The sequence below is a fragment of the Rhinatrema bivittatum genome, chromosome 4 (genome assembly GCF_901001135.1).
Source record: "Rhinatrema bivittatum chromosome 4, aRhiBiv1.1, whole genome shotgun sequence".
NCBI lineage: Eukaryota > Metazoa > Chordata > Amphibia > Gymnophiona > Rhinatrematidae > Rhinatrema > Rhinatrema bivittatum.
Window position 1 is genome coordinate 218,805,842 of NC_042618.1, and position 25,592 is coordinate 218,831,433.

Genomic DNA, 25,592 nt, shown 5'->3' on the forward strand with positions numbered 1-25,592 from the left:
ATTTCTATATTAGGTAAGGGTCGGTCTCAGTTTTGCCTGTTTGTGACAGAAATGAGTATTTCTAGCATATAGTTTCTCTGTAGTAGTAGTCCAGCCTGTTCTGTTATTCCCATAGGTGATGTATTAATGTTCTAGGGCCTGGTGTAGTATTTGCATTGCTGCTTTTTCATAAGTTTGCTGTTTGAATCCTGAGAGTCAGTGCTGTGATTGTTTGGCAAGGTTCCAGATGCCTCTTTCTTTGCAAGAGTTTGTTACTTCACAAAATAGCAGTGGAGGGTTATTTTTTGCTGAGATTACACCAGAATTTGAATTTTTTTTTCATGTTACTTGTAATGTGAATTGCCCTAGCTCTGCGCTGCACCTGTTCTGATGATTAATTATATTTTACTGTATTTATGAAGATTTCTGGGTTTCTGCAAAGATGGTTCATGAAAGAATACATTAATTTTTGTTTTATTATATGATTGGATTTGATTGTTTTCTATACTTGAAATAATTGAAGTAAATTATTTTAAAGTTTCATACATGACACATAATGGCTGTTGCAAACTACTTAGAAAGCCATTCTAGGGTGCAGTATATGGCATTATTTATCAATAAGAAAACAACTAGTAGACCTGCATGCCTTGTGCCCACCTATGTTAACCTTGTGCCCACCCAAAAAATCAATTCTGGCTACGCCACTGTGAAGACGGGTTTTGAATTCACACCAAGGTCTCCCAACACAGCAGCGCACGGCGCGACTATTAAACCGTAGGGCTGCTCCAATTTAGGAATCTTAATGGCAATCAGAATATTTGGTGCTGGAAATATTTTATTATGCAATAGCTCTAACCACAGCTCACTAGTGGCAAAAAAAAAATAAAAAAATACTGCACACACTTACCCCAGATTCTGCTCAGAATTTCACTGTGCTTGAACAAATGAATAATGTTACATTCCTTAATTAGTTTAGCAATCAACGTAAGAAAACTGAACAACAATCTGTCTGCAGATTTTTCTTCAGCCTCTTCCTTTAACTGGAAAGAAAACAAAAATAAATCAAAGGACAAGGCCACAATGAACTTTAATTCCACCCCACAGTGTGTATTACAAATTATGGAGTCCACACCCTTCTCCTGCAATAATGTAGCAGATCTGCACTGTCATGATAGTGTTAAATTATAAATGTATGTTGTGCCACTAAGAAGTGCTGAGAGAGAGGAAGCAAGTCATTACTAGGGGTGTGCAGTGAAAAATCATGTTTTTTTTCATTTTGTGTCGTTTGGTTTTAGTGAGCATTAAATCTTAGTGTGCATTTAACATGACGTAAAGCACAAAAAACAAAATTAAATAGACAACAGCATTACTGGGAAAAACTTGTAGAGCCAAGCTGTGTTGTTGTGAGGCTGAGGGGGGATATGATAGAGGTGTTTAAAATCATGAGAGGTCTAGAACGAGTAGATGAGAATCAGTTATTTACTCTTTCGGATAATAGAAGGACCAGGGGGCACTCCATGAAGTTAGCATGTGGCACATTTAAAACTAATCAGAGAAAGTTCTTTTTCACGCAACGCACAATTAAACTCTGGAATTTGTTGCCAGAGGATGTGGTTAGTGCAGTTAATACAGCTGTGTTTAAAAAAGGATTGGATAAGTTCTTGGAGGAGAAGTCCATTACCTGCTATTAATTAAGTTGACTTAGAAAATAGCCACTGCTATTACTAGCAACAGTAGCATGGAATAGACTTAGTTTTTGGGTACTTGCCAGGTTCTTATCCCCTGGATTGGCCACTGTTGGAAACAGGATGCTGGGCTTGATGGACCCTTGGACTGACCCAGTATGGCATGTTCTTATGAGGACTGTGTTAACTGTAAAAGTTACTCTAGAACAGTGGTTCTCAACCTGTTTTCTATCAGGACACACCTCAAAGATGATGCTCACATGCATGACACACTGAACACATGACCATCATGGGACTTAATATAAGCATATGCGCTGCATCCACAGGAGTCCCCCGCTTCCTAACAATGGGTGCAGAGTAGAACTAAGATATTTACCTGTATAACTCACCATACAAAAGGAAAATTAGTTTCTTACCTGATAATTTTCGTTCCTGTAGTACCAAGGATCAGTCCAGGACACCTGGGTTGTGACTCCGCACCAGTAGATGGAGACAGACTAAAACTTGTGGGCGGAGCATATATGCCCCTGTGCCAGTCACAGCCCCTCAGTCATACGTAATGTCAAAGTAGACAAAAGCCAAAAGGCAACCATAGCTAACCATACAACTTGGTAGGGAAAAGAAAACCAACACCCCTACAGGAACCAGACTCCCCAACCGGGAGAGCGAATAAACAAGGATCAGCGTACTGAAAAAAAATAATGAGCGGACTCTTCGTTACTATAGCGCAACACTGCGGGCGGGATCCTGGACTGATCCTTGGTACTACAGGAACGAAAATTATCAGGTAAGAAACTAATTTTCCTTTCCCTGTACGTACCAGGATCAGTCCAGGACACCTGGGATGTACCAGAGCTAACTTACCGAGGGTGGGAAGCAGAGAGTCCCGCTCGGAGTACCCTCTCTCCAAAACCCCCAGCTTCAGTAGCCTGAACATCCAACCGGTAATGTTTAAAGAAGGTATGCAACGACTTCCAGGTAGCCGCCCTGCAAATCTCTTGAGGCGACACCTGAGAAGATTCCGCCCAAGACGCAGCGTGAGACCGTGTCGAATGAGCCCGAAGACCCACCGGCGGCGATTTTCCGCGCAGAATGTACGCAGAACCAATGGCTTCCTTGAGCCAACGGGCAATTGTCGTGCGGGACGCCGCAGCACCTTTCTTTGGACCCGAAGTTAACACAAACAGATGATCCGTCACCGGAAACGGATTAGTAACCTCCAGATAGCGAAGCAGGGACCTCCGCACATCTAGTTTTCTCAAGACTTTTGTTTTCGGGTCCGAAGACTCCGCAACCGAGAAAGCGGGAAGTTCAATTGACTGATGTAAATGGAACGACGACACGACCTTAGGAAGGAAGGAGGGAACCGTCCGCAAGGAGACCCCCGAATCGGAGATGCGCAAGAAGGTCTCCCTACAGGACAACGCCTGTAATTCTGAGACACGACGGGCCGATGCAATCGCCACTAGGAATACGGTCTTCAAGGTGAGATCCTTGAGCGTAGAACGTTTCAGGGGCTCAAACGGCACTGAGCATAAGGCTGAGAGTACCCAGTTGAGGTTCCAAGACGGGCAAGGGGGCCGCAACGGAGGACGGAGGTGCTTAGCCCCCCTAAGAAAGCGGGAGATATCTGGGTGGAGAGCCAGAGAGACCCCCCGGACCTTACCACGCAAACAGCCAAGCGCCGCCACTTGAACCCGAAGGGAATTACACACTAAACCTTTGGCGAGCCCCGCCTGGAGAAAAGCCAGAATATCAGGAATAGAAGCGGAAGTGGGGTCTAGGCCCCGCTCCATGCACCATTCCTCAAAAACTACCCAGACCCGAACATAAGCTAGGGACGTAGACTGTTTTCTGGATCTCAGCAACGTAGCAACAACCGCATCCGAGTAGCCTTTTCTCTTCAACCGATACCTCTCAAAAGCCATGCCGCGAGACAAAAGTGAGCCGCATCCTCCAAACAGACGGGGCCCTGACGAAGGAGCCCCGGGAATTCCTGTAGACGAAGGGGTGCGGCCACCGACAGCTGGACCAGGTCCGCAAACCACGGACGGCGTGGCCACTCCGGCGCCACCATGATCACATTGGATGGATGCAATTCTATGCGCCGTAGGATCTTTCCGATCATGGGCCACGGTGGGAACACATACAGAAGTACATCCACCGGCCAGGGAAGCACCAACGCGTCGACTCCTTCTGCTCCCCTTTCACGACGTCGACTGTAAAATCGCGGAGCCTTCACGTCATGCCAGGTGGCCATCAGATCCATGTGGGGCGTTCCCCAAATCCGGCGAATGAAGAGAAACGCCTCGTCCTCCAACTCCCACTCTCCGGGATCCAAGCGGTGACGACTGAGAAAATCCGCCTGGACGTTGTCGACTCCCACTATGTGGGAAGCCGTGAGATGGCTGAGATGCCGTTCTGCCCAGAGCATCAAGAGCCGCGCCTCCTCCGCCACTAGAGGACTTCTTGTCCCTCCCTGGCGATTGATGTAAGCCACGGTGGTAGCGTTGTCCGACAATACCCGGACCGCCTGTCCGCGCACGAGGAGTAGAAAAACTTGCAGCGCCAGACGGACCGCTCTGGTCTCCAGCCGGTTGATAGACCACCGGGTCTGCGACTCTGACCACAGACCCTGAACCGACTTCCAGCTCAGGCTGGATCGCGCCTGCCCCTCGAGAGGTAGAGGTAGATAGAAATCCTCGGAAACCGGTTTCCAGCGGGAAAGCAATGAGGACTGCAGCGGCCATAGATGAGCGAACGCCCAAGGGACTAACGCCAGCGTGGATGCCATAGACCCCAGAACCGTCAGGTAATCGCAGACTCGTGGCCGGTGTAGCGACAAAAGACGTAGCACCTGAGACTGCAGTTTGCATATCCGTTCCTGCGAGAGAATCACACTGCCTCGCTTCGTGTCAAACAGGGCTCCAAGATATTCCAAGGACTGAGAGGGTTCGAGATGACTCTTGTTGAAGTTGACCACCCAGCCCAGGGACTGCATGAGCTGTAACACCCTGGCCACCGCCTGCCGACACAGACTTTGAGACTTCGCCCGGATCAGCCAATCGTCGAGGTAAGGGTGAACCAGCAGGCCTTCCCGCCGCAACTGCGCCGCCACGACCACCATCACTTTCGTGAATGTCCGAGGCGCTGTCGCCAGGCCGAACGGAAGCGCCCGGAACTGGAAGTGCCTGCCCAGAATGCCAAACCTCAGAAACCGCTGAAAACGCTGGTTGAATTCCCACATGAAGGTATGCTTCTGTGAGATCTAGGGACGCCAGGAATTCGCCGGGACGCACTGACGCGATCACTGACCGAATGGTCTCCATTTTGAAGTGAGGGACTCGAAGGCATCTGTTGACTCCTTTCAGATCCAGAATTGGGCGGAAAGTGCCGTCTTTCTTGGGGACTATGAAGTAAATGGAGTACCGGCCCTTGCCGTACTGAGCGGCCGGAACCGGCGAGATGGCTCCCAGTCTTTCTAGTCTTTGGATGGTATCTAGCACCGCCGCCTTCTTCTTGGGATCCTTGCAGGGTGAGACCAGGAATTTGTCTGTTGGGATGCGAGCAAAATCTAACTCGTAGCCATGTTTTATCACGTCGAGGACCCATTGATCCGACGTCACGCTGGCCCATTCCTCGAGGAATAAGGATAGACGCGCCCCCACGTTTGGAACAGCGTGCCGAGGACGCGACGAGGGATGGGCCGGCCGAACTTCATTGCGAAGGCTTGGACCCCGCACCCGACGGGGCCCCTCCTTGCCGGCCAAAACGTTTGCCCCGAAAGGACTGCTGCCACTGGGTGTTCCGAGAGGAAGACGGCCTATACGAGGTTCCAGAGGATCTTTGCGGCCTAGACTTCCTGGGTGCCCTGAACCGGGCTCTGCCTGAAAAGGAAGATCTCGACCGGGTCCTATCCTCCGGCAGCTTAAACGCTCGGTTCTCCCCCAGGGAAACCATCAAATCGTCCAACTCCTTGCTGAACAGCAATGTCCCCTTAAAAGGCAAAGCCCCGAGGTGAGCCTTGGAAGAGCCATCCGCTGCCCAATTGCGCAGCCAAAGGAGACGACGTGCCGACACCGCTGCCACCATGGACCTAGCTGAGGTGCGCAAAAGATCATGGAGTGCATCAGCGCCATAGGCAATGGCCGCCTCCAATCTGTCTGCTTGGGAAGCCTCCTCTGAAGAGAGACCCGCATTCGCCTGCAGGACTTGAGCCCAGCGCAGACTAGCACGCATAGCAAAATTTGTGCAACTGGCAGCACGCACCCCTAGGGCAGAAACCTCAAAATTCTTTTGAGTTGAACCTCCAACTTACGGTCTTGAATATCCCGGAGGACTGTCGCTCCCGTGACTGGGATGGTGGACCTCTTCATGACAGCTGACACTGCCGAATCCACCTTTGGGAGTCGGAGGAGCTCTAGCGCGTCCTCCGGCAAAGGGTAAAGTTTGTCCATGGCCTTGCTGACCTTCAGACCTAACTCCGGAGTATCCCATTCCTTGAAGAGGATATCCGTGGATGAAAAAATGAAAAATGACCGCCGGCCCTGTGAGCCCAAGCAGAACAGGATCCATATTTGCCTCCTGGCGGACCACTACCGGAGGAGCCTCAATCCCCAGCTCCTGGAGAATGGCCGGAATGAGTGGCGACAGTTCCTCTCTGCGGAACAGACGCACCCACCTTGGGGTCATCCCCGTCGACGGCCTGCGCTCCTTTACCTGTACTGGGCTGCGCCGAGCCATCTGCTGCTGCCGTCCCGGCCCCCGGCAGGGGCTCCTCGGAGGCCTCTGTGTCCGCCCCGGAGGTATCTTCGGAATCCGAGTCCTGCGGCACCCCTCGGGGAAGCCGTTTGCCCCGGGCCGCGCTCTGGGTGGTCTTCGCCACCCTCCTTGCCATCTTCTTCTGCGGCGAGGACCGGTGGATCCTTGAACGCGAGGCGTCCCCCCGTCTGCGCTTGCTGCGCTTATAATGGAGAACTTTGCGCAGCAAAAGCGCCAAATCTTCAGAAAACTCGCCCGAATCCGTTGCGTCGCTTTCCGAATGCCCCCGGGACTGGGGCCCCTCTGAAGGGACCTCCACCGCCGCACCCCGCTGCGGGGAAAGCGTAGGAGGTAAAACCGAGGCCCCCACCGTTTCCCGCGAAACTACCCGGCCGGTAGACAAAATGGCCGCCACTCCCACGCTGACCGGGAACGGGTCAAGAGGCCTATCAGGGGCCCCCCCCCCCTTGCGACGGCGATCGCGCGACCCGGGAACGGGCCCCCCGAGGAGCTGCCGACGATCCCTCGTCTCCCGGGACGCAGGCCGAGCAAAGGCCGTCCCGGGAGAGACGCGCGCGCGCCGAGTCGCAGGCCCTGCACTGCGAGCCGCGCGGCATTGCAAAAAACCGCGGGAAACCAAAGATGCGCCGAAAAGCACTGAGGGACGCTGAATAAAAACAAAAATTCAACGCGGCGAAAATCGGCGACCTCCCCCCTGCCGAAGACGCCCCCCCTCGAGCGGAACGGAGCGCAACGCCAAGGAACGGAGAGCCGACTGAAAACAAAAGTAAAAACACTTTTTTTTTTTTTTTTTAAATAAGAAAAAACGCTGTCCCAGGTGCTGAAAAGCCCTATGTCCTGCAGGGGTGAGTGAACCGGGCTCCCCGGTGTCACCCCTGACGCTGCTACTAGCCCAGCCGGGTCCTCAACCCTAGCAGCGGCCTCAACCTGGGGAGGGTAGTCCCCTCAGGACCTCACAACTCCCCAGGGAGGTAGGGCAACCGGGACTAAAGTAACCAAATTAAACAAAAACCCCAATTTACAGTAAAAAACCAAGGTCTAATAGACAAAACAAAAACAAAACCCCAAAAAGCGAACCTGACTAAGAACCAGAATCAGGCCCGACAGGGCTGTGACCGGACCTGCACCACCTACTGGAGACAGAGTAAGACTGAGGGGCTGTGACTGGCACAGGGGCATATATGCTCCGCCCACAAGTTTTAGTCTGTCTCCATCTACTGGTGCGGAGTCACAACCCAGGTGTCCTGGACTGATCCTGGTACGTACAGGGAAAAAGATATTCTGATTCTGTTGTCATCTTAACAGCAACACAAACTCCTTCTGCTACCAGGTGCATTGTGAAATAATACAAACAAACCCCATTCTGTACATGTCTATCAAACCTGTCATACCTGGGCAGCACTAACTCCAAGAAATGAAACAGCAATAGTCCTACCCATGAAAAGGCAGCAGTTCACCACCAATGCAATATAATATTGAGAAAATACAACAAATAAGGCTGATACAAACCTCTAGTAGAGTACCTCATCTCAGTCACATATACACAGAACACAGTCAGACCTGCCTTCAACGAATATAGAATAAAAGACCACAAATTACAAATGTGGAAACAAAACCTGGAATGGAAACCCCAAGGCCACCTTCTGCATGCAGTGCAAAACTGGAAACAAAAATATATTTCCTCCTACACTAAGCAAAATTCAAAGAGAGAAGAAATGCATATTCTCAAAACTGTATCCAGTCACTCCATTCCATGCCCCCAGCACCCCTCACTTCTTCCAACTACTCAATCATCCCTTTACATGCTCATAGCCCTGTCCAATATTCCTGACACTCCCCACCCTACATCCTCTTCCCCATGCTCCCTCTCTCCCCTGTTCAACTCTTTCTGCCCTTCCCTCTCCTCTTCCCTACCCAGAATACCTCTGACCACCTCTTTACTACTCCTTCCTGCTCAGCATCCCCACTCCCCTCTCCCCAACCCAGCCACCCCACACCTCCATCTCTCCAACTTCTTTCTCTCTTCCCTGCCCAGCAGCCCCCAAACCCTCCCCTTACCCAGCAACTCCAACCTCTTTATCCCTACCCCTGACTCCCTATCTTCCCATGCCTTCCTGCCCAGTACATTTTCCCCTTCTCCTGGCTCCCAGCCAGCAGAAAAAACTTGTCCAATCCAGAGTCTCCCTCCCTCTTTATCAGCAGCAGATGAGGGCAAGAAGCATTGAGGAGAGGAAGATGAGGAGGCAGCAGTAGTGGACCTACAGAGCATGCACCTTTTTCCCCTTATGCTCCTGCTTTCACATCCAGGCCCGATGAGTTGAAGAGAGAATCAGCAACCTCAATGCCAGGCCAGGCAGAGGGAGATAAAGTTGGTGTCCTGCTGGACCCATATGAAAAGAAGTTGGTGATATTGCACTCTGATCTGGGTGAAGGAGGGAGGAAGGAACAACCTCCCACTAGCCAGGAAGAGGAGAGACAGAGAAAGTTTCACTGACGCTGTACATAACCCAGTGTGCCACCTGCAGTCCCTCAGTATTGCCCTGTACCCAAGCCAAGATGATAGCAACAACCATAAATTTCTAAGCAAGCTTTTAAGCAAACTCGCTCCCCTCCAATGAGCTGGACGATGACGTTGCCCCCAAAAACCAATACAAAACTCGTTTCCCAAATTTAACATAAGAGATCAGCACTGAAACCTCTAACAAATCTGCACTATTTATTTATTTATTTAACGAGTTTTATATACAGTCATTCGGAATCGTCAAAATAACGCAATCATAACAGTTTATAAAATACAAAGTTACAGGGATAAGGGGGGTTAAACAGGGTTTCCAAAGGTAAAAACTGTTATTATAGACAAAGCAACAGTATGAGCAGTGGACTCCCTCCCCCCTAATAAATGTGTGGGTATTTGTTGATCTGTGATACTACAGGAATGAAAATTAACAGGTAAGAACCAATTTTCCTTTCCCTGTACGTATCGGATAAGTCCAGACTCCTGGGATGTACCTAAGTTCCCCTTAACTCGAGAGGATCGTGGAGAATTCTGCTTGTAGAACATACTCACTAAAGCACATGGAAGCTGGAGCCCCGACATCCAAGTGATAATGTCTAGCAAAAGTGGGCAATGACTTCCCAGTAGCCGCCCAGCAAATTTCATGCAGAGACACCTGCTGTGACTCAGCCCAGGAAGTCGCCTGAGAACACGTCAAGGGCGCGCCTAAACCCCTTGGCAGCGAGTGCCCATTAGAAATATAAGTTGACAATTGCTTCCTTCAGCATTCACACAATTGTAGCCTTAGACAACTTATTTCCCTTCTTTGGACCACTCCATAGTACAAAGAGGTGATGCGATCTATTTAAATCATAAGTGATCTTTAGATACCTCAATAATGCATGCCTCCAATCTAAGAGCCTAAGCTCCCCTGCATGAGACATAGACTAATCCAAATCCATAAAAGCTGGAAGCTTTATTGTCTAAGATGGAACGCCAAGACTACCTCAGGCAGAAAAGAAGGCACCACACATAAAGATACACCTGAATCAGACATCTGTAGGAAGGGATCTCAACATGACACCACCTGGAGCTCTGAAATTCTCCTGGCTGAACAAATAGCCACCAAGAAAACCACTTTAAGGGTCAAGTCCTTAACTGTAGTTCTCTTTAGTGGCTCAAACTGAGCCTCACACAATCCTCTAAGGACTAGATTCAGATTCCAAGATAGACAAATGTTCTGTACCTGAGGACACAAGTTCTTAGCTTCCCGAAGGAACCATAGAACATCCAGATCTGTAGACAGAGAATATCCTTGCACCTTACCCCGGAGATAACCCAATATTGCTACCTGGACACTCAGAGTTAAAAGCCAGTCCTTTGACCAAAACCTTTCGGTAGAAAAGCCAAAATATGCGACACCATAGCCTGAACAGACTGAGGCTGCACTCCGTCAACAGCAGACCAGGACTCGAAGATCCTTCAAATTTGCACATATGTCAAGGATGTAGAAGGTGGAAATAACCGCTTCAGAATATCTACTCCATCTCAGTTGTCTCCTTGCAGAAGCGAGCCACCTGACCCAAACATATCAGGCCCTGGTGGAAAACAATCGATTGATGTCTGAACCTCAGGGGCCCGTATATGGCCATGTTGATCTGATCTGGGAAGCCTGGTCGATGTGGCCACTCTGGAGCTACCAGGATCACGTTGCCTGGATGTTTCTCTATCTGCTGAAATCCCTTGTCCACAAGAGACCATGGGATGGAAGACAAAGAAGGATCTCATGAGTCCATGGCAGCACCAGAACTCAGATTCCTTTGTACCAAATTCTGTTCAGGGGCTGTAAAACCGCAATAGCTTGGTATTCTCTTTGGTCAGGATATCCCCATCTTCCATGAATGAATCACATTGCTGCCTCAGGCAGCTCCCATTCCCTGGGGTCTAACTTTTTCCGACTGAGAAAATCCACCTAAATGTTGTTCACTCCAGCGATGTGAGATGTTGAAAGCCACTCCAAGTGTTGTTCTTCCTAGAGAATCAACTCCCGGGCCCTCTCGAGCCGCTGCCTGATTCTTGGTTCTGCCTTGAAGGTTGATGTAGTTCACAGTCATCACATTGTCTGACAGGATCCATACTGGATGGCTGCGTAACCTTCGCAGACAGGCATGTAATGTGAAATGAACTTCTCTTGTCTCTAACCGATTGATAGGCCATGATGCCTCCTGTTTCAATCATTGGCCCTGGCCTTGCCACACCGCCCTCCATTCAGAGAGGCCTGCATCGGTTGTATTACTGAATTCTGCACCACGCTCGAGATTGGTGCAAGTAAGCACCACGAAAGACTGTCCCTGGCTTTCCTCTCCAATGGAAGAGGAAGCTGAAACTTTTCCAATAACGGATTCCAGTGGGAGAAGAGCCCTCTGGAGAGGCCGCATATGTGCGAATGCTCAATGCATTTATTCCAATGTTGATGCCTTAGAACCCAGACCTATAAATAGCCCCAGACCCTGGGCACTGAAAGCTCTAGCAGAAGCCTAATCTGACTCTGCAATTTCAGCAATCTCTGTCTGTAAGAAACACTCTCTCCGCCAGCGTGTTGAACTGAGCTCCCAGATACTCCAGAGTTTGTAAGAGGACTAATAGCTCATTGCTAGGTTCGCCATCCAGCCTAGAAACTTCAAGCACATCGGTACCTTTTGTATTGATTGTCGAAAGAGGTCATTTGATTTTGCACAAATAAGCCAGTCAACCAGCTACAGATACACCAACACACCCTCCCTTTTGCAATACGGCTGCCCCTACCACCATCATCTTGGTGAAGGTACATGGAGCCATCGCCAACAAAAGGGAAGGGCTTGAAATCTAAAGTGTTCCCTTAGGACCATGAACCTCAGGAATCTCTGGTGTTCCAGCCTGATGGCTATGCGTGATATACCTCTATTAAGGTGAGAGATGCCAAAAACTCTCCTTTGCGTACTGCTGCTATGAAGGACCTCAAGAGTTGGATCTCAAAGTTTCCATGCAGAAATGGGGGACTTTGAGAGAGCTGCATTTGCTTTCTTTAAATCCAATATCTCTTGAATTAGATACAGGGGGAAAAGAAATAGGATGCTTAACTTAAAATTGACCTCTGGCCACATTATGCATGTTCAGGGTCTGAGCCAACAAACTCAACAAGACATCTCTGTGAAAAAAGAAAAAAAAATCAGAGCAGAGTCCAAAGTGGTTCTCAATCATATGCAATTTCTCCCTCTTCTAGAAATGAGAAAGCCAATTCTCCATCAGAATCCTCCAATATCTCATGATCCACTCTCCCTTGAGCATTACCAAGGACAGCCTCCCTGCGGCATTTGCCCACCGTGACTGACAAATGGGAGGCCTGAGCACACGATCCCTACATTTATTTAAAAGTTTATATATCCCACCCCTCCCAAGTTTGGGGCAGGTTACAGTGTAACATACTTTATATCATTTAAAAATAATACACAAAAAGTAAATAATAAAACGACGAAACATACATAATAGTAAAAGATAGAAGGCAAAAGCAGATAGGTTAACTTAAAAATAAGTGTTGACCTAAAAACATAAGATAAATATTATATAAACTAATTAAAATATCAAGACTTACATAAGTCAGGAAAGGCTTGAAGGAAGAGATAATGTTTGATGGCTTTCTTGAATAAGTCACATTTCAAATGGAATTAAGTTCCAAAGTATGGGTCCGGCTATAGAAAATGTACATTCTCTGGTGGAAACTAGTCTGGTAGTTTTTGGCAATGGGACTTGAAGTAAGAGTTTGTTTTTGGAGCAAAGATTCCCGAATGGGGTGTAGATATGTAGTGAAGTAGAAAGCCAGGAAGTGTTATTACTGTAAATAAGAGTGTGGAGGATCATTAAAGTTTTGTATTGCACATGCCACTTAACAGGAAGCCAGTGAAGTTTGTGAAAGACTGGAGAAATGTGGTCACGGAATTTGGTATTGTGTAGAAGCTGCACTGCTGAGTTTTGTAATAATTGTAACGGACAGGTAGTGATTTGAGGTAGGCCTAAAAACAAATAATTACAGTATTCAATATGAGAAAGATTCATGACTGAACCACTGTGTGAAAGTGAGCTGGATCGAGAAGGGGCTTAACATGTCTTAATAGTCTGATTTTGAAGCAATAATTTTTAAAGAATGTTTTCATATGTGAATTTAGGTTTCGCTTTGTAGCAAGAATGATTCTTAAATTGTTTAACTATATTTATTGTGCAGTTGTCATGTTGAATGGAGGATGGAATGTTCTCGAAACGGGGGTTTCCTAATATGAGAATTTCTGCTTTTGTGAGGTTTAGACTTAATTTATTGTGAGTTAACCAGTTTTTGATCGATGAAAGACACAGGGAGAGAAATTTTAGTGTATCTGACCAGGAATATTTGGTGGGGAAAAAGAATTGTAAATCGTCTGTGTAGATTCTAGACCAAGCGTGGATATTAATTGACAGATTGGGTTAAGATAAATGTTGAATAATGCTGCTGAGTGAGCAGATCCTTATGTAACTCCAGTTTCTAGTACAAAAGGAATGTTGAGATTACTTACCTGATAATCTCCTTTTCCTTAGTGTAGACAGATGGACTCAGAACAAGTGGGTATAGTGTGCTCGTGCTAGCAGTTGGAGACGGATCTGACGTCAGCACGGGTACATATACCCTCACAGGAAGTGAAGCAACTCAGTAATCTTCCTTGCAAAAGCTGTTATGGATATATGTGTACTGACCGATCAATTAATTAAGGAAACAGGATTCCCCTGACCGATTGATAGTAGCAGGAGACCGCCAGCGTTCCCAACCGGAAGGCGTCGACAGCTGGTAGAGTGGACGCTCTCATGTAAGAAGTGATAAGGCTTACCTTGAATCGGTGAAACCCATGTAGACAGGCAGTTGGGCGGGATGCTGAGTCCATCTGTCTACACTAAGGAAAAGGAGATTATCAGGTAAGTAATCTCAACATTTCCTAGCGTGTAGCCAGATGGACTCAGAACAAGTGGGATGTACAAAAGCTACTCCCGGACTGGGCGGGAGGCTGCCCGAGGTCCATTCAGGACTGCCCTTGCGAATGCTGCGTTCTCCCTGGCCTGGACGTCCAGACGGTAAAATCTGGAGAAAGTATGGAGGGAGGACCACGCCTCCACCTTACATATCTCTGCAGGTGACAGCATCCTAGATTCCACCCAAGAGGCCGCCTGCGCTCTGGTAGAATGAGCCTTGACCTGTAGAGGCGGTGACTTCCCGGACTCTACGTAGGCCGCCCTGATCACCTCCTTGATCCAGTGGGCGATGGTTGGCCGAGAGGCCGCTTCCCCTTGCTTCTTCCCGCTGTCTTTCGTACTGCTTCTGTCATGTCCAGGTATCTGAGCAGCAATCTGCCGATGTCGAGATGGCGTAGCAAACGCCCTTCTTCCGACTTCTTCAATCCTGCCGTGGTTGGCAAGGATATGGTTTGGTTGAGGTGAAATTGAGAGACTACTTTGGGTAAGAAGGAAGGAACTGTGCGGAGATGGATAGCCTCTGGAGTGAGTCTGAGAACGGATCACGGCAGGACAGTGCTTGCAGCTCTGAGATGCGGCGTGCGGAACACACCGCCAGTAAGAACACCATCTTCAAGGTTAAGGAACGGAGAGACAGGCCCCGAAGAGGCCTGAAGGTGGATCCCGCGAGGAAATCCAAAACCAGGTTGAGGTTCCACAGGGGCACTGGCCACTTCAGTGGCGGACGAATGTGCTTAACTCCTTTCAGGAAGCGTGAAACATCCGGGTGCGTGGCAATAGTCTTGCCATCCTTCCTGGGACCGTAGCAGGACAGCGCAGCCACCTGAACCTTGATGGAGCTGAGGGAGAGACCCTTCTGAAGCCCATCTTGCAGGAAATCCAGAACGATAGGGATGGTGGCCGCATGTGGATTGGTGCCAAGAGTGTCGCACCAGGCTTCAAATACTCTCCAGATCTTTATGTAGGTGAGGGATGTGGAAAACTTACGTGCTCGGAGGAGAGTATCTATTACTGGCTCCGAGTAACCTCTTTTCTTCAGTCTAGCCCTCTCAATGGCCAGACCGTAAGAGAGAATTGAGCTGGATCCTCGTGGAGGATGGGACCCTGTCGTAGCAGGTCCCTGTGAGGAGGCAGGGGAAGGGGCTCCCCTGCCAGTAAGTCTTCTCATGTCCGCGTACCAGGGTCTTCTTGGCCAATCTGGTGCCACTAGAAGAACTAGGCCCTTGTGCCGCTGAATCTTGTGGATAAGGGCGCCCAGCAGGGCCACGGAGGAAAGGCGTATAGCAGGATCCCTGGAGGCCAGGGCTAAACCAGGGCATCGATCCCGTGAGAGGACGGATCTCGCTTGCGGCTGAAGTATCTGGGTACTTGAGCATTGGACCTGTCCGCTAGTAGGTCCATGCCCGGAGTCCCCCACTGATCCACAATCATCTGGAAGGCTGTGGGAGACAGCTGCCATTCTCCCGGGTTTAGGCTTTCCCTGCTGAGGAAGTCTGCCGTGGTGTTGTCCTTCCCGGCAATGTGGATGGCAGAGATGTCCTGGAGATTCGCCTCCGCCCAAGCCATCAGCGGGGCTATCTCTAAGGACACCTGCTGGCTTCTGGTTCCGCCCTGTCGGTTGATGTATGCCACCGTGGTGGCGTTGTCTGACATCACTCTGACTACCCTGTTCCGCAGTCTGTGAGTGAATCGCAGGCAGGCTAACCGGACTGCCCGAGCCTCGAGGCGGTTGATGTTCCACCCCGACTCTTCTCTGGTCCACCGCCCTTGGGCGGTGAGCTCTTCGCAGTGTGCTCCCCATCCGCTCAGACTGGCATCTGTGGTGAGCAGGGTCCACGTTGGGGAGGACATCTTCGACCCTCGGTTCGTGTGGTTGGACTGCAACCACCACCTTAGCTGGGTCCACACCCTGGCTGGTAGAGGGAGATGTGCGGAGTAATTCCGGAAGCGAGGGCTCCATCGAGAGAGGAGGGAGCGTTGCAGTGGTCTCATATGGGCCTGCGCCCATGGCACTACTTCCAGGGTGGACGCCATGAGACCGAGGACCTGTAGGTAATTCCAAGCCGTGGGCTGGCTGGAGCTCAGCAAGGACTGGAGACGAGTCTGGAGTTTTAACCTTCTCTTGGAGGTGAGGCTGACCTTGTCTGCCTGGGTGTCGAACCGGACTCCCAGGTATTCCAGTGATTGGGAAGGCTGTAGGCAACTCTTGTTTAGGTTGACTACCCATCCCAGGCTTTCCAGAAGGGAGATCACTCTGTTGGTTGCCCGATGGCTCTCCTCTTGCGACTTCGTCCTGATCAGCCAATCGTCTAGGTAGGGATGGATGAGGATTCCTTCCCGTCTGAGCGCCGCTGCCACCACTACGACCACCTTGGTGAAGGTCCGCGGCGCCGTGGCCAGCCCGAAGGGCAAAGCCCGGAATTGGAAGTGCCATTCCGGTAGCGCTGATGATCCCGATGGATCGGGATATGCAGGTAGGCTTCCGACAAGTCCAGGGCCGTGAGGAATTCCCCTGGTTGTACTGCGGTCTTGACGGAGCGCAGAGTTTCCATGCAAAACCTCGGGACCTTTAAGTATCGGTTGACTGACTTGCGATCCAGAACGGGTCGGAAAGTGCCCTCTTTCTTGGGTCTAAGGACGAGAGAAACTCTCCTTTGCATACCGTGGCCACCACAGTCCTCAAGGTCTCCATATGAAAACGGGGGACTCGCAGACACCTGTCACCTTCTGCAGATTCAGAATGGGACGAAAGGTGCCCTCTTTCTTGGGAACCACAAAGTACAACGAATACCGTCCCTTGCCCTGTTCTGCAAGGGGGACCAGAACAATGGCCCGGAGATCGAGAAGCCGTTGTATGGTCAACCTGTACTGCCTCTTGCTTGGCCTGCGAGGCAATGCGAGATTCCACAAAGGCCTCCTGCACCGGGTGCGAAAACTCACGAGTGTAACCGTCCCGGACCACTTCCAAAACCCATCGGTCCAAGGTAATTTTTTCCCACTCTGCGTAGAAGCTCGACAATCTGCCTCCGACAGTTTCTACGACAGAATGGGTGCCTCTGGCTTCATTGGGAGGGTTTTCCACATCCAGCACCCTGGCCCGTGGACTCTCTCTGCCTGGGTGCCGATCTCCACGAAAGGACTGCTGATGCCCTGAGACCGGCCTGGGCCCTGAAGGAGCTGAAGTGCAAAATCTGCGAAAGTGCGAAATCTGCGAGAATCCCGAAAACGAGCTCAAGGGGGAAAAACCTTCCCATAAAGGTTTCCTATGCTCTGGAAGTCGGTTGCCTTTGGACTCCCCCAGTAATTTTACTAATTGGTCCAGATCCTCCCCAAAGAGAAGCTTGCCCTTAAAGGGGAGGTTACAGAGTTGAGACTTGGAAGAAAAATCTGCTGACCAATTCCGCAACCAGAGGAGTCTACGAGCCGTGACAGCGAACACCATACTAAGCGCCGAGGTCCAAACCAAGTCATACAACGCGTCTGCGACATAGGCAACACTTGCCTCCAATCGTGCAGCTTGTAAGGGCCCCACGCCATCAGCACTTGGAGCTGTGGATGCCTCCTGGACCCAACAAAGACAGGCTTCTCTGCAGGAGGCTGACACAAATCGCTGGCCTGAGACTCAGCGCGGAGACCTCGAAGACTTGCCTAAGGTGTATCTCCAGCTTGCGGTCCTGTATGTCCTTCAGCACAGCAGCCCCAGCCACAGGAATGGTGGTCTTCTTTGTCACGGCAGACACCGCCGCGTCCACCTTCGGAACCTTCAGAAGATCCAAAATATCTTGCGACAGGGGGTAAAGTTTCGCCATGGCTCTACCCACTTTCAAACCAGCATCTTGCGAGTCCCACTCCCGGGTCACCAGCTTGCGGACCATCTTAGGCAATGGGAATGAGGTCATCGGTCCCCAAATCCCATCCAGGACAGGGTTAACTCCTTCGCTGTTGGACTCTTCCAGTGAAGCCTTGATCCCCAGGACCTCCAATATCTGGGGAATGAGAGGCCAGAGTTCCTCCCGCTTAAATAAGCACGCCACGCTGGGATCATCACCCTCTGAGGGTGGGAAGTCGTCTGGGTCCGGGTCGTCCTGGTTCCCATCACCCATATCATAGGTGAGTCCCAGATCCTGAGGGATCCTCGAGCAGGACCAGCAACCTTTCCTCAACTCGGGCCCCCTGTTGAGCCCCTGAAGGTTGTTGGAGATCCGGGGGCTCCGTGAATACCTGCTTAGGTGGAGGCTCCACCAAAACGTCTGGTCATGCTGCTCTCTTCAGGATCACCTATTTCCTAGCCAGGAACGCCTGGTGCAGCAGCAGCACAAACTCAGGACAGAACCATCCCAAATCGGCACCCCCCTCAGCAAGAGGGTCCGGTAGCCCAGGGTCATCCTCAAAAGTGGAAATATGCTCCACCGGGGATAGAATGGGAGGGACAGCCTCCCCCCGCGACACCCGCCACCCTCTCCCGTTGAGGAGGACTGCGGCACGGAGGAACGGAGCACTTGTCTGCCTGATGTCTCTCCTGAGGAAGTTCCCTTCTGCCCTGTGGAGCAGGCAGAACAGAGGGAACTAGTATCTAGGGCCTGCCCTGGCATGCCAAACGTGCGGCAGGTCCCCATTTTGGGTCGGGGTGCCATAATCAGAACCGAGCAGCCATGTGGTTGGCAGTAAAAAAGAAAAAATCAAGCCGGGAACCCTTCGCGCGGTTGGAGGAGCTAAAAATAGCAAACTCCCTGCAGGCGCAAAAACGGCTCTGTAGAGAGCTGCTGGCGCGAAAAATGCAGCCTACCACGCGCGCGAAGGCCTCCACCCCCCCGACCTACCCGGAGCACCGGGCCATCATTGAGACCCGCGGGATCGAGCTCCCCACTCCAACTGGCCTGCCGACGAATCCCAGAACAAACTCCTCCTACCTTGAAAAGGATCAGTTTCTCTTTTTTTTTTTACCCTTTTTTTTTTTCTTCAAGAAATTTTAAACAGGAACTCCTGAAGCCTGAGGAAAGGAGTGAGGGGAGCCTCCTCAATGGTCGAGGGAACCAGGAGCCCCTGGCTATCGAAGCCACTGGACCATTGCGGGCGAGACTCAGGCAGGGGTGTCCAACCCCCCAGTCACCCGGCTTCAAATGAGCGATGGCCCATGAAGGTGCCTAATACCTCAGGAAGCTAGACAGCTAACTACTAACTAGCTTAACCTAGGAAAAAAACTTTCCCTAATACTTTTTTTTTTTTAACTAACTAACAGACTGCAGGTTTGCATCTCTACTATCTGCTGGAGTCAGAAATACCGAGGGACTGCAGGTGGCACTCTCTGTTATGTAGCAGTGCCCAAAGTTTTTGTTCTCTGACTCCATCAGCTGGTAGGAATGCACAACCCACTGGTCTGGACTGATCTGGGTATGTTCAGGAACTATGTATCTCTCAACCATCAAGAAAACAACTTTTGTAGGCTCTGTCCCGCCCCTCTGGAATGCCTTACCCCAGTATATAAGAGCCATTCCAGACCTTCTAATTTTCAGATTAGCAGTAAAAATTTGGCTCTTCGATGCAGCATTTAGCAATAGTTAACACTAGGGTTCACTGTACTTTCCCATAATCCTCACTCAAGTCATATCAGACTGCACCCTCTGGAAATCTACCTCTTCCCCCCCTCCAAGATACTGTATTCAACCTTTCCCACTAAGCATCCTACTCCTTGAACCAATCTTCCTCCCATCCTTATCAACACTGATAAGTTGAAACACCTGCCTCTACCTGTACAACATTTCTTGATATTCCATGCGCTATCACTATCTGTAACTGATAACTATCTGTATCTGTAACTATCTGTATCTGTAACTGTAACTATCTGTATCTGTAACTGTAGCTCATTGTAACTGATTTTGAATGATGTAATAATTGATTATTGATTATTTATTGTAATTTGCTTTGAACTTTGTGTTGGGTAAAACGTGTTGCTGAGCCAGCCTGCTTTTTAACAGGGTTGCTTGCTGTAATTTCTGCCACTTACCATCAACTTTCTTCACAAGTTTCAAGTCTGAGAGCTTTCCCATAATCCAAGGTGTCTGGGGGCTGTGCGGGAACGTCTGCTCAGGTCACATATTTATTGATGGCAAGAGTACTCACAGCGTAGTTCTACTTTTAAGTCTATCTTGTGTGTGTGTGTGTGTGCACGGACATCTTTATGATTTATCTTGGTCTTCTGATGGAGGGCCCGAATTAGTTTTGAAAGTTCATATACATATTTGAATACATTTTTATTCTGGTTCAGTAAGAGACAACAAAACTTGCCTAGAATCCAGTTTTCCGCAGGACTAGTACAGCTACTAGAACTCTGTGCTCAACCTTTGTTTCAAATGAATAATAAATCCAGACTAATTTTAAAAAGTTATATTATCTAAATAATAGTTTAAGTTCTATATTTATAAAAATATTTTTTTCTTTTCTTGTGCTTAGCTTAAAAATAGCAAATTGACCCAGAAGCATTAATCTTCTACTTTCTGTTCTCCCCTCTTCTCTGTTTCATAAGAATGTTGTTGCCATTGAAAGATAAAGAACCCATAAATACAATATATACAGATAATGATGACCGGTATAGCCAAAATGACTTACGTCTTCGTATTTCAGAGGGTCAATCTCATTCTCAATCAGCGGAAGAACAGTTCCAAGGCGCTGCTCAAAGGTCACTCCCTCAGCTTCAATAAACCAACCACAGGTCTGGGCAGCTAGCCTCCTATGTGAGGTCTGTCAGTGCAAACAAAAGTCATTGTTGTATGACTTCCACTCCACCACATTACAAAGATCTAAAAGAAGGATACACAATGCAAGTCTCCAGTGCTGCAAACAGGGCTGATTTCAGGATATGCACAATGAATATGCATGAGATAGATCTGCATACAATGGAGGCAATGCAAGGAAGCATATCCCATGCACGTTCATTGTGCATACCCTGAAAACCAGACCCATTTGCGGCAACTGAAGGCCAAAGTTGCATATCCCTGATCTACAAGACAGCACTGCATCTTGGACATTCTAAAGCCTGGGGATTAGTTTAACTTGCTATCTAGTGCATCCTGGAGGTTAGAATTTTAGGGTTGCACACAGCTCTTGTGGGCTACCTGATGCATGCAATTTGGATGAATTTACAATGAAAAGGATGTATAATTCACAATATGGACACCTACGGCCTTTTTCATGTCCTACCAGTCTGCGGTGCATTCAGGTTCAGGAGCTTTAGGAGGTAATTTTATAAAGTGTTTTTTGCTGACCTGATGTAGAAGCAGCAATTGGTCAAAAACCTCTTGCCATTATTTCTATCTATTTAATATTACTCTTAACTCTTTGCATCTGCCATACAGATTTAATGAAAACTGCCCAGTGAACTACCTCAAATAAATATTTTCAAGTTCCCAACTGCTTATAGCAATAACCTCTTCATGTGCAATATAATAGAATGAAAATGGGGCATACCTTCTCACTGTGAAACCAGTTAGTAACCAGAGAAAACATCAGATCCTTGTTTTTGGTATTTATTTTGCTGAGAAGGGATTGACCCGCGATGGCTGCCATTTTCTTGCATTTTGCTGAGTCATCATTTACCATCATCAGGACAAGGGGAACAAAAAGTAAGCCACAGTATTGGTGAAGCAATCCCTAAAACAAAATGTATCCATACATTGTCACCTAGAATTAATCAAACTGCCAATCTTATCATGTCCGAAGAGATGTGGAATATAAAATATGGAGAAACTTTTCTTACTTGACTCCCTCTACAGCAGACCAGACAAGTGGATTATGTGCCTCTACAAGCAGATGGAGGCAGAGAGTACAGCTTTCTCCATGACATCATTGCCATTATATGGAGATGGTGCAGCACAGAGAAACTCATTAAACCTATGATAAAGCATTAGATATAACATGAAAACATATTAAAAATGACAGATATGAGAGAAAGGGAACAGGAGGTAAGTAGAACAAGGGAGATGAGATAAATCCTTCTCAAAGAATATATATATATATATATATATATATATATATATATACACAGCAGACACAAGATTCATAGCCTTTTTTCTTTAACTGTGGCCCAACTTCCTGGGAAGGGGTCCCTGGACTGGTGTAGCAGGATTCATGGAAAGAAAATTCACAGGTAGGAAAATGTCTCCTTCCATTTCTTCCTGCAGTCCAGACAGATGGGAAGTACCAAAGCCCAACTTTTTTGGGAGCAAATAAGTAAGAGCCACTCTAAGGAGGTCAGCCCTAAAATCTGCATCCTGCTTAGCCATTACATCCAGTCTGTAATGCTTGGAAAACAAATGCAGCAACAGCAAAGTCACTGCCTTCAAAATGTCTATCGGCTCAATAGTGACCACTTCTGCCCAGAAAGAAGACTGAGCTTCAATAGAAGGAGCACAAATGAGCTTAGGGGCCTGACAACCCTGAGCAAGTACAACTGTCTCCTTGATCTACCATGCCAAGGTGGCCTTAGAGACCACCTTGCCCTTATGTGGTCCTCCAAAGAGAACAACCAACCTATCAAGTCCTGCAACATGGGTTGGTGACCTCCAAATATCTGATGAGAACTTGTCAAATATCTGGGAATTGCAAAGACTTGTTGCTGCTCTTTCATTCCTCCTTAGAGAATGCTGTAAGGAGGTAGACTGATTGAGATGAAAAACCAAGAAAGGAAGGAACAGGGCGAAAAGGCACTAAATTGGACTCAAAAAAACTAAAAGGATCTCTACATGAGAGCGTTTGAATTTCAGAAATGTGCCGAGCACAATAGATAGCTACTAGAAAAAGACTTCAGGGACAAGTCCTTAAGAGAAGTGTGTTTTAGGAGTTCAAAAGTAGGTGAAACCAGCAGCTTCAGAACCAAATTAAGATCCCACTGTGGAACAGTAGGTCTAAACGGCAGTTAAACTTTTCATCCTTTTAAGAAAATGGGCCACATCTGGATGAGAAATGACTAATATCCCTGAACTGTACCTCTGAAACAAGAGATTGCAGCCAGCTGAACCTTCATAGAATTTAGGGCTAAGCCCTTATCTAGGCCCTTCTGAAAAAAGAATAAAATCGAAGGAATATCAGAACACCAAGAAGAAATTGTACAATCATCATAGCAAGCTTCAAAGTCATGTCTGCCCAGAAAATAGACCAGAGAAATAGAAGACTTACAGGTTTTCAAAAGAGTGGAAATTACAGATGAGTACCCTTTCTTTCTCAATTGCGACCTTTCAAGATCCAGGCCACAAGATACAATGGAACTGGATGGTTGATGGTGATTGGACCCTGAACCAGAAGATTGCGAGCGACCAGAAGCTGAAGGGGGCTTAAACTGGACCAAAAATCAGCCACCCAATTATGGAGCCAGAAAAGCCTTTGTGCTGCTATTCCCAAAGCTAGGCACCGTGAAGAAATTCTGAGGCGATCAGAAAGGGCATCTGCTAGAAAGGCTGCAGCCGACTCCATTCTGGCAGCTTCCTCTCTCTCTGGGAACTGTTGAATCAAACACAACAGAGCATGAACCACCATGCTGCCAGAAATGCTCGTGAAAAAAAGACACGCTTCAGAGGAAGTTCAATTTTTCCATTCTGTGGATCCTTCAGCAAAGTGCTGCCCTCCACTGGGATAGTAATTGTTCTAGTAACATCTGTGACCAAGGCATACACTGGAGGCATCTGAAACCAGCACTATACTGCCACCTGAGGAAGGCGATATAGCTTAACAATGTTCTTCACTCCCTTGAGGCCACTCTGTGGGGACTCCCATTTAGAAAAGATCATTTCTTCAACTACAGAGTGAAGGGGAAAAGTCTTGTTAATGAACAGACCCCTTTAATAAATGAGTCCTCAAATGGGAGGTTCTTCCACTTTGGGATCTGGAATTCTCAAAAGAGAATGACCTGATCGATATAACAATTTCATCCCTACAAGAAAGACAAATAATAGCCTCATCCTCCCCATCAGAGGGAACCTGGCAGAGTCAACTTGGTCCTCGGGAGCCTACTGTATATCCTCCAAATGCACAAACGATGCCTCAGAGGGCAGCCTGGGGTGTTTTCTAAGCACCTCTCTCTCAAGCTGGGCCCTGGAGAAGGAGCCCTAGAAGAGAGTGGGACTCCCTCTCCACTCAGGCCTGAGGCAAAAAATAAAACAATTCTGGCAAAAAACCTCCAGAAAAAGGCACAATCGGGCCCGAAGAATTCCCACTACCTGCTGCTCCTACAGGATCCAGCACCAGAGGATCCTCAAAATCCTGCACTGACCCGGAGGAATGTTGCTTAACAGAAGACACTATCACAGGAGAAGGGCTCAAATGGCAATCCTTTTCACCAAATCCAAACCCTCCGAGACCTCCCTTTGCGGGCAGTCTGAATGCAGAAAGCTAGGCCAGAATTTTCCAGCAGTGTCGAAGCCTCAGATTTCTTCATGAAAGCCTTGGAGGACTCCTTGGGGATCTCTCCATTGTGAATACAAGTGACGCAGAGGAGCCCTGAGGCAGATGCGGAATATTAAAGCAGGCCCCACAACGGTGGCTGCGGTTGGCCTTCTTCATGTTGACAGAAAAAAATCCTTCCATGGAGTGGAACAGACACGATGCAGAGCATCCAAAGCACACTGCCCTGTACAAAACTTACCTGAGCTCTCCTTGCTGGGAAAGATTCACCCCTCTTCCTGCAGTGCTCCAAAGTAGGCAGCTTGGCCTCTCAATGAAGCTCCTTTGCTCAAGCTTTCTTTGTTTTTTTTATCAAGTTGCATCACTTCATGGCACAGAGTGAGATTGGGGAGACAGAGAAGGGGGGGGGGAGGGGGGGGGGGACGCAAGCCATCAGAAAAATCCTCTACACAATTTGAAGCTGTTGATTCATAGCACATCAACTATATGGTTATGTTCCTCCTTACGTCTTTAGCAAGTTAGCAACCGCCACGCCATTTACGTTCGATCGACAAAAATTACTTACAGGTACCAAACATCAAAACAGCCAGGCTAGATCTAACTCGAAAATGTGCCTTTTCCATAGCGGGCCCTACATTATGGAACTCACTGCCTAATTCAATCTGACTACTTACAAATTTAAAAGAATTCAAAAAAGCTGTTAAAACCTAACTATGTTCACTAGCATTTCCTGATCCTTAAGCATGAAGGTCTCTTTATTTTTATTTTGTTATGTAATGTAACAGTTTCATTTGTCTTAATTTTATCTTAATTTCCTATGTTGTTTGTTGAAACGCCTATCTTATTTGTTAAAATTGGATTATGAACGTTTTTATTTATAAACTGCTTAGACCTGCAATAGTTTGTATAGGCGGCATTGAAAAGCTTTTAAATAAATACATTTTTTCTCCCTTTTATTTATTTATTTTTTTTTTACTACCTAGACAAAGAACGCCCTGTCCTGTGCCCCTGGGTTCATCTAAGACTCTACATTGACTGGGAGCCTAAACATGGGCTCGCTATCCTAGGAGAAAGCAAATGTTGCTTACCTGATGTAACAGGTGTTCTCACAGGACAGCAGGATGTTAGTCCTCACAAATGGGTGACATCGAGGATGGAGCCCACCACGGAAAACTTCTGTCAAAGTTTAAACAGAACTTTGACTGGCCCCTACTGGGCATGCCCAGCAA

At 48.2% G+C, this 25,592-nt stretch overlaps 1 protein-coding gene across 1 annotated transcript in view; it reads right to left on the reverse strand.

Moving 5' to 3' along the window:
• UTP20 (UTP20 small subunit processome component) overlaps positions 1–25,592 on the reverse strand; it is a 399,297-nt gene that overhangs the window by 45,131 nt on the left and 328,574 nt on the right. Inside the window, exons 54-56 of the mRNA XM_029599719.1 lie at positions 21,436–21,618; positions 20,578–20,709; positions 887–1,019 (exon numbers count right to left, since the gene is read on the reverse strand). Of these exons, the coding sequence (XP_029455579.1) occupies positions 887–1,019; positions 20,578–20,709; positions 21,436–21,618 (448 nt within the window). The remainder of the gene's footprint in view (positions 1–886; positions 1,020–20,577; positions 20,710–21,435; positions 21,619–25,592) is intronic.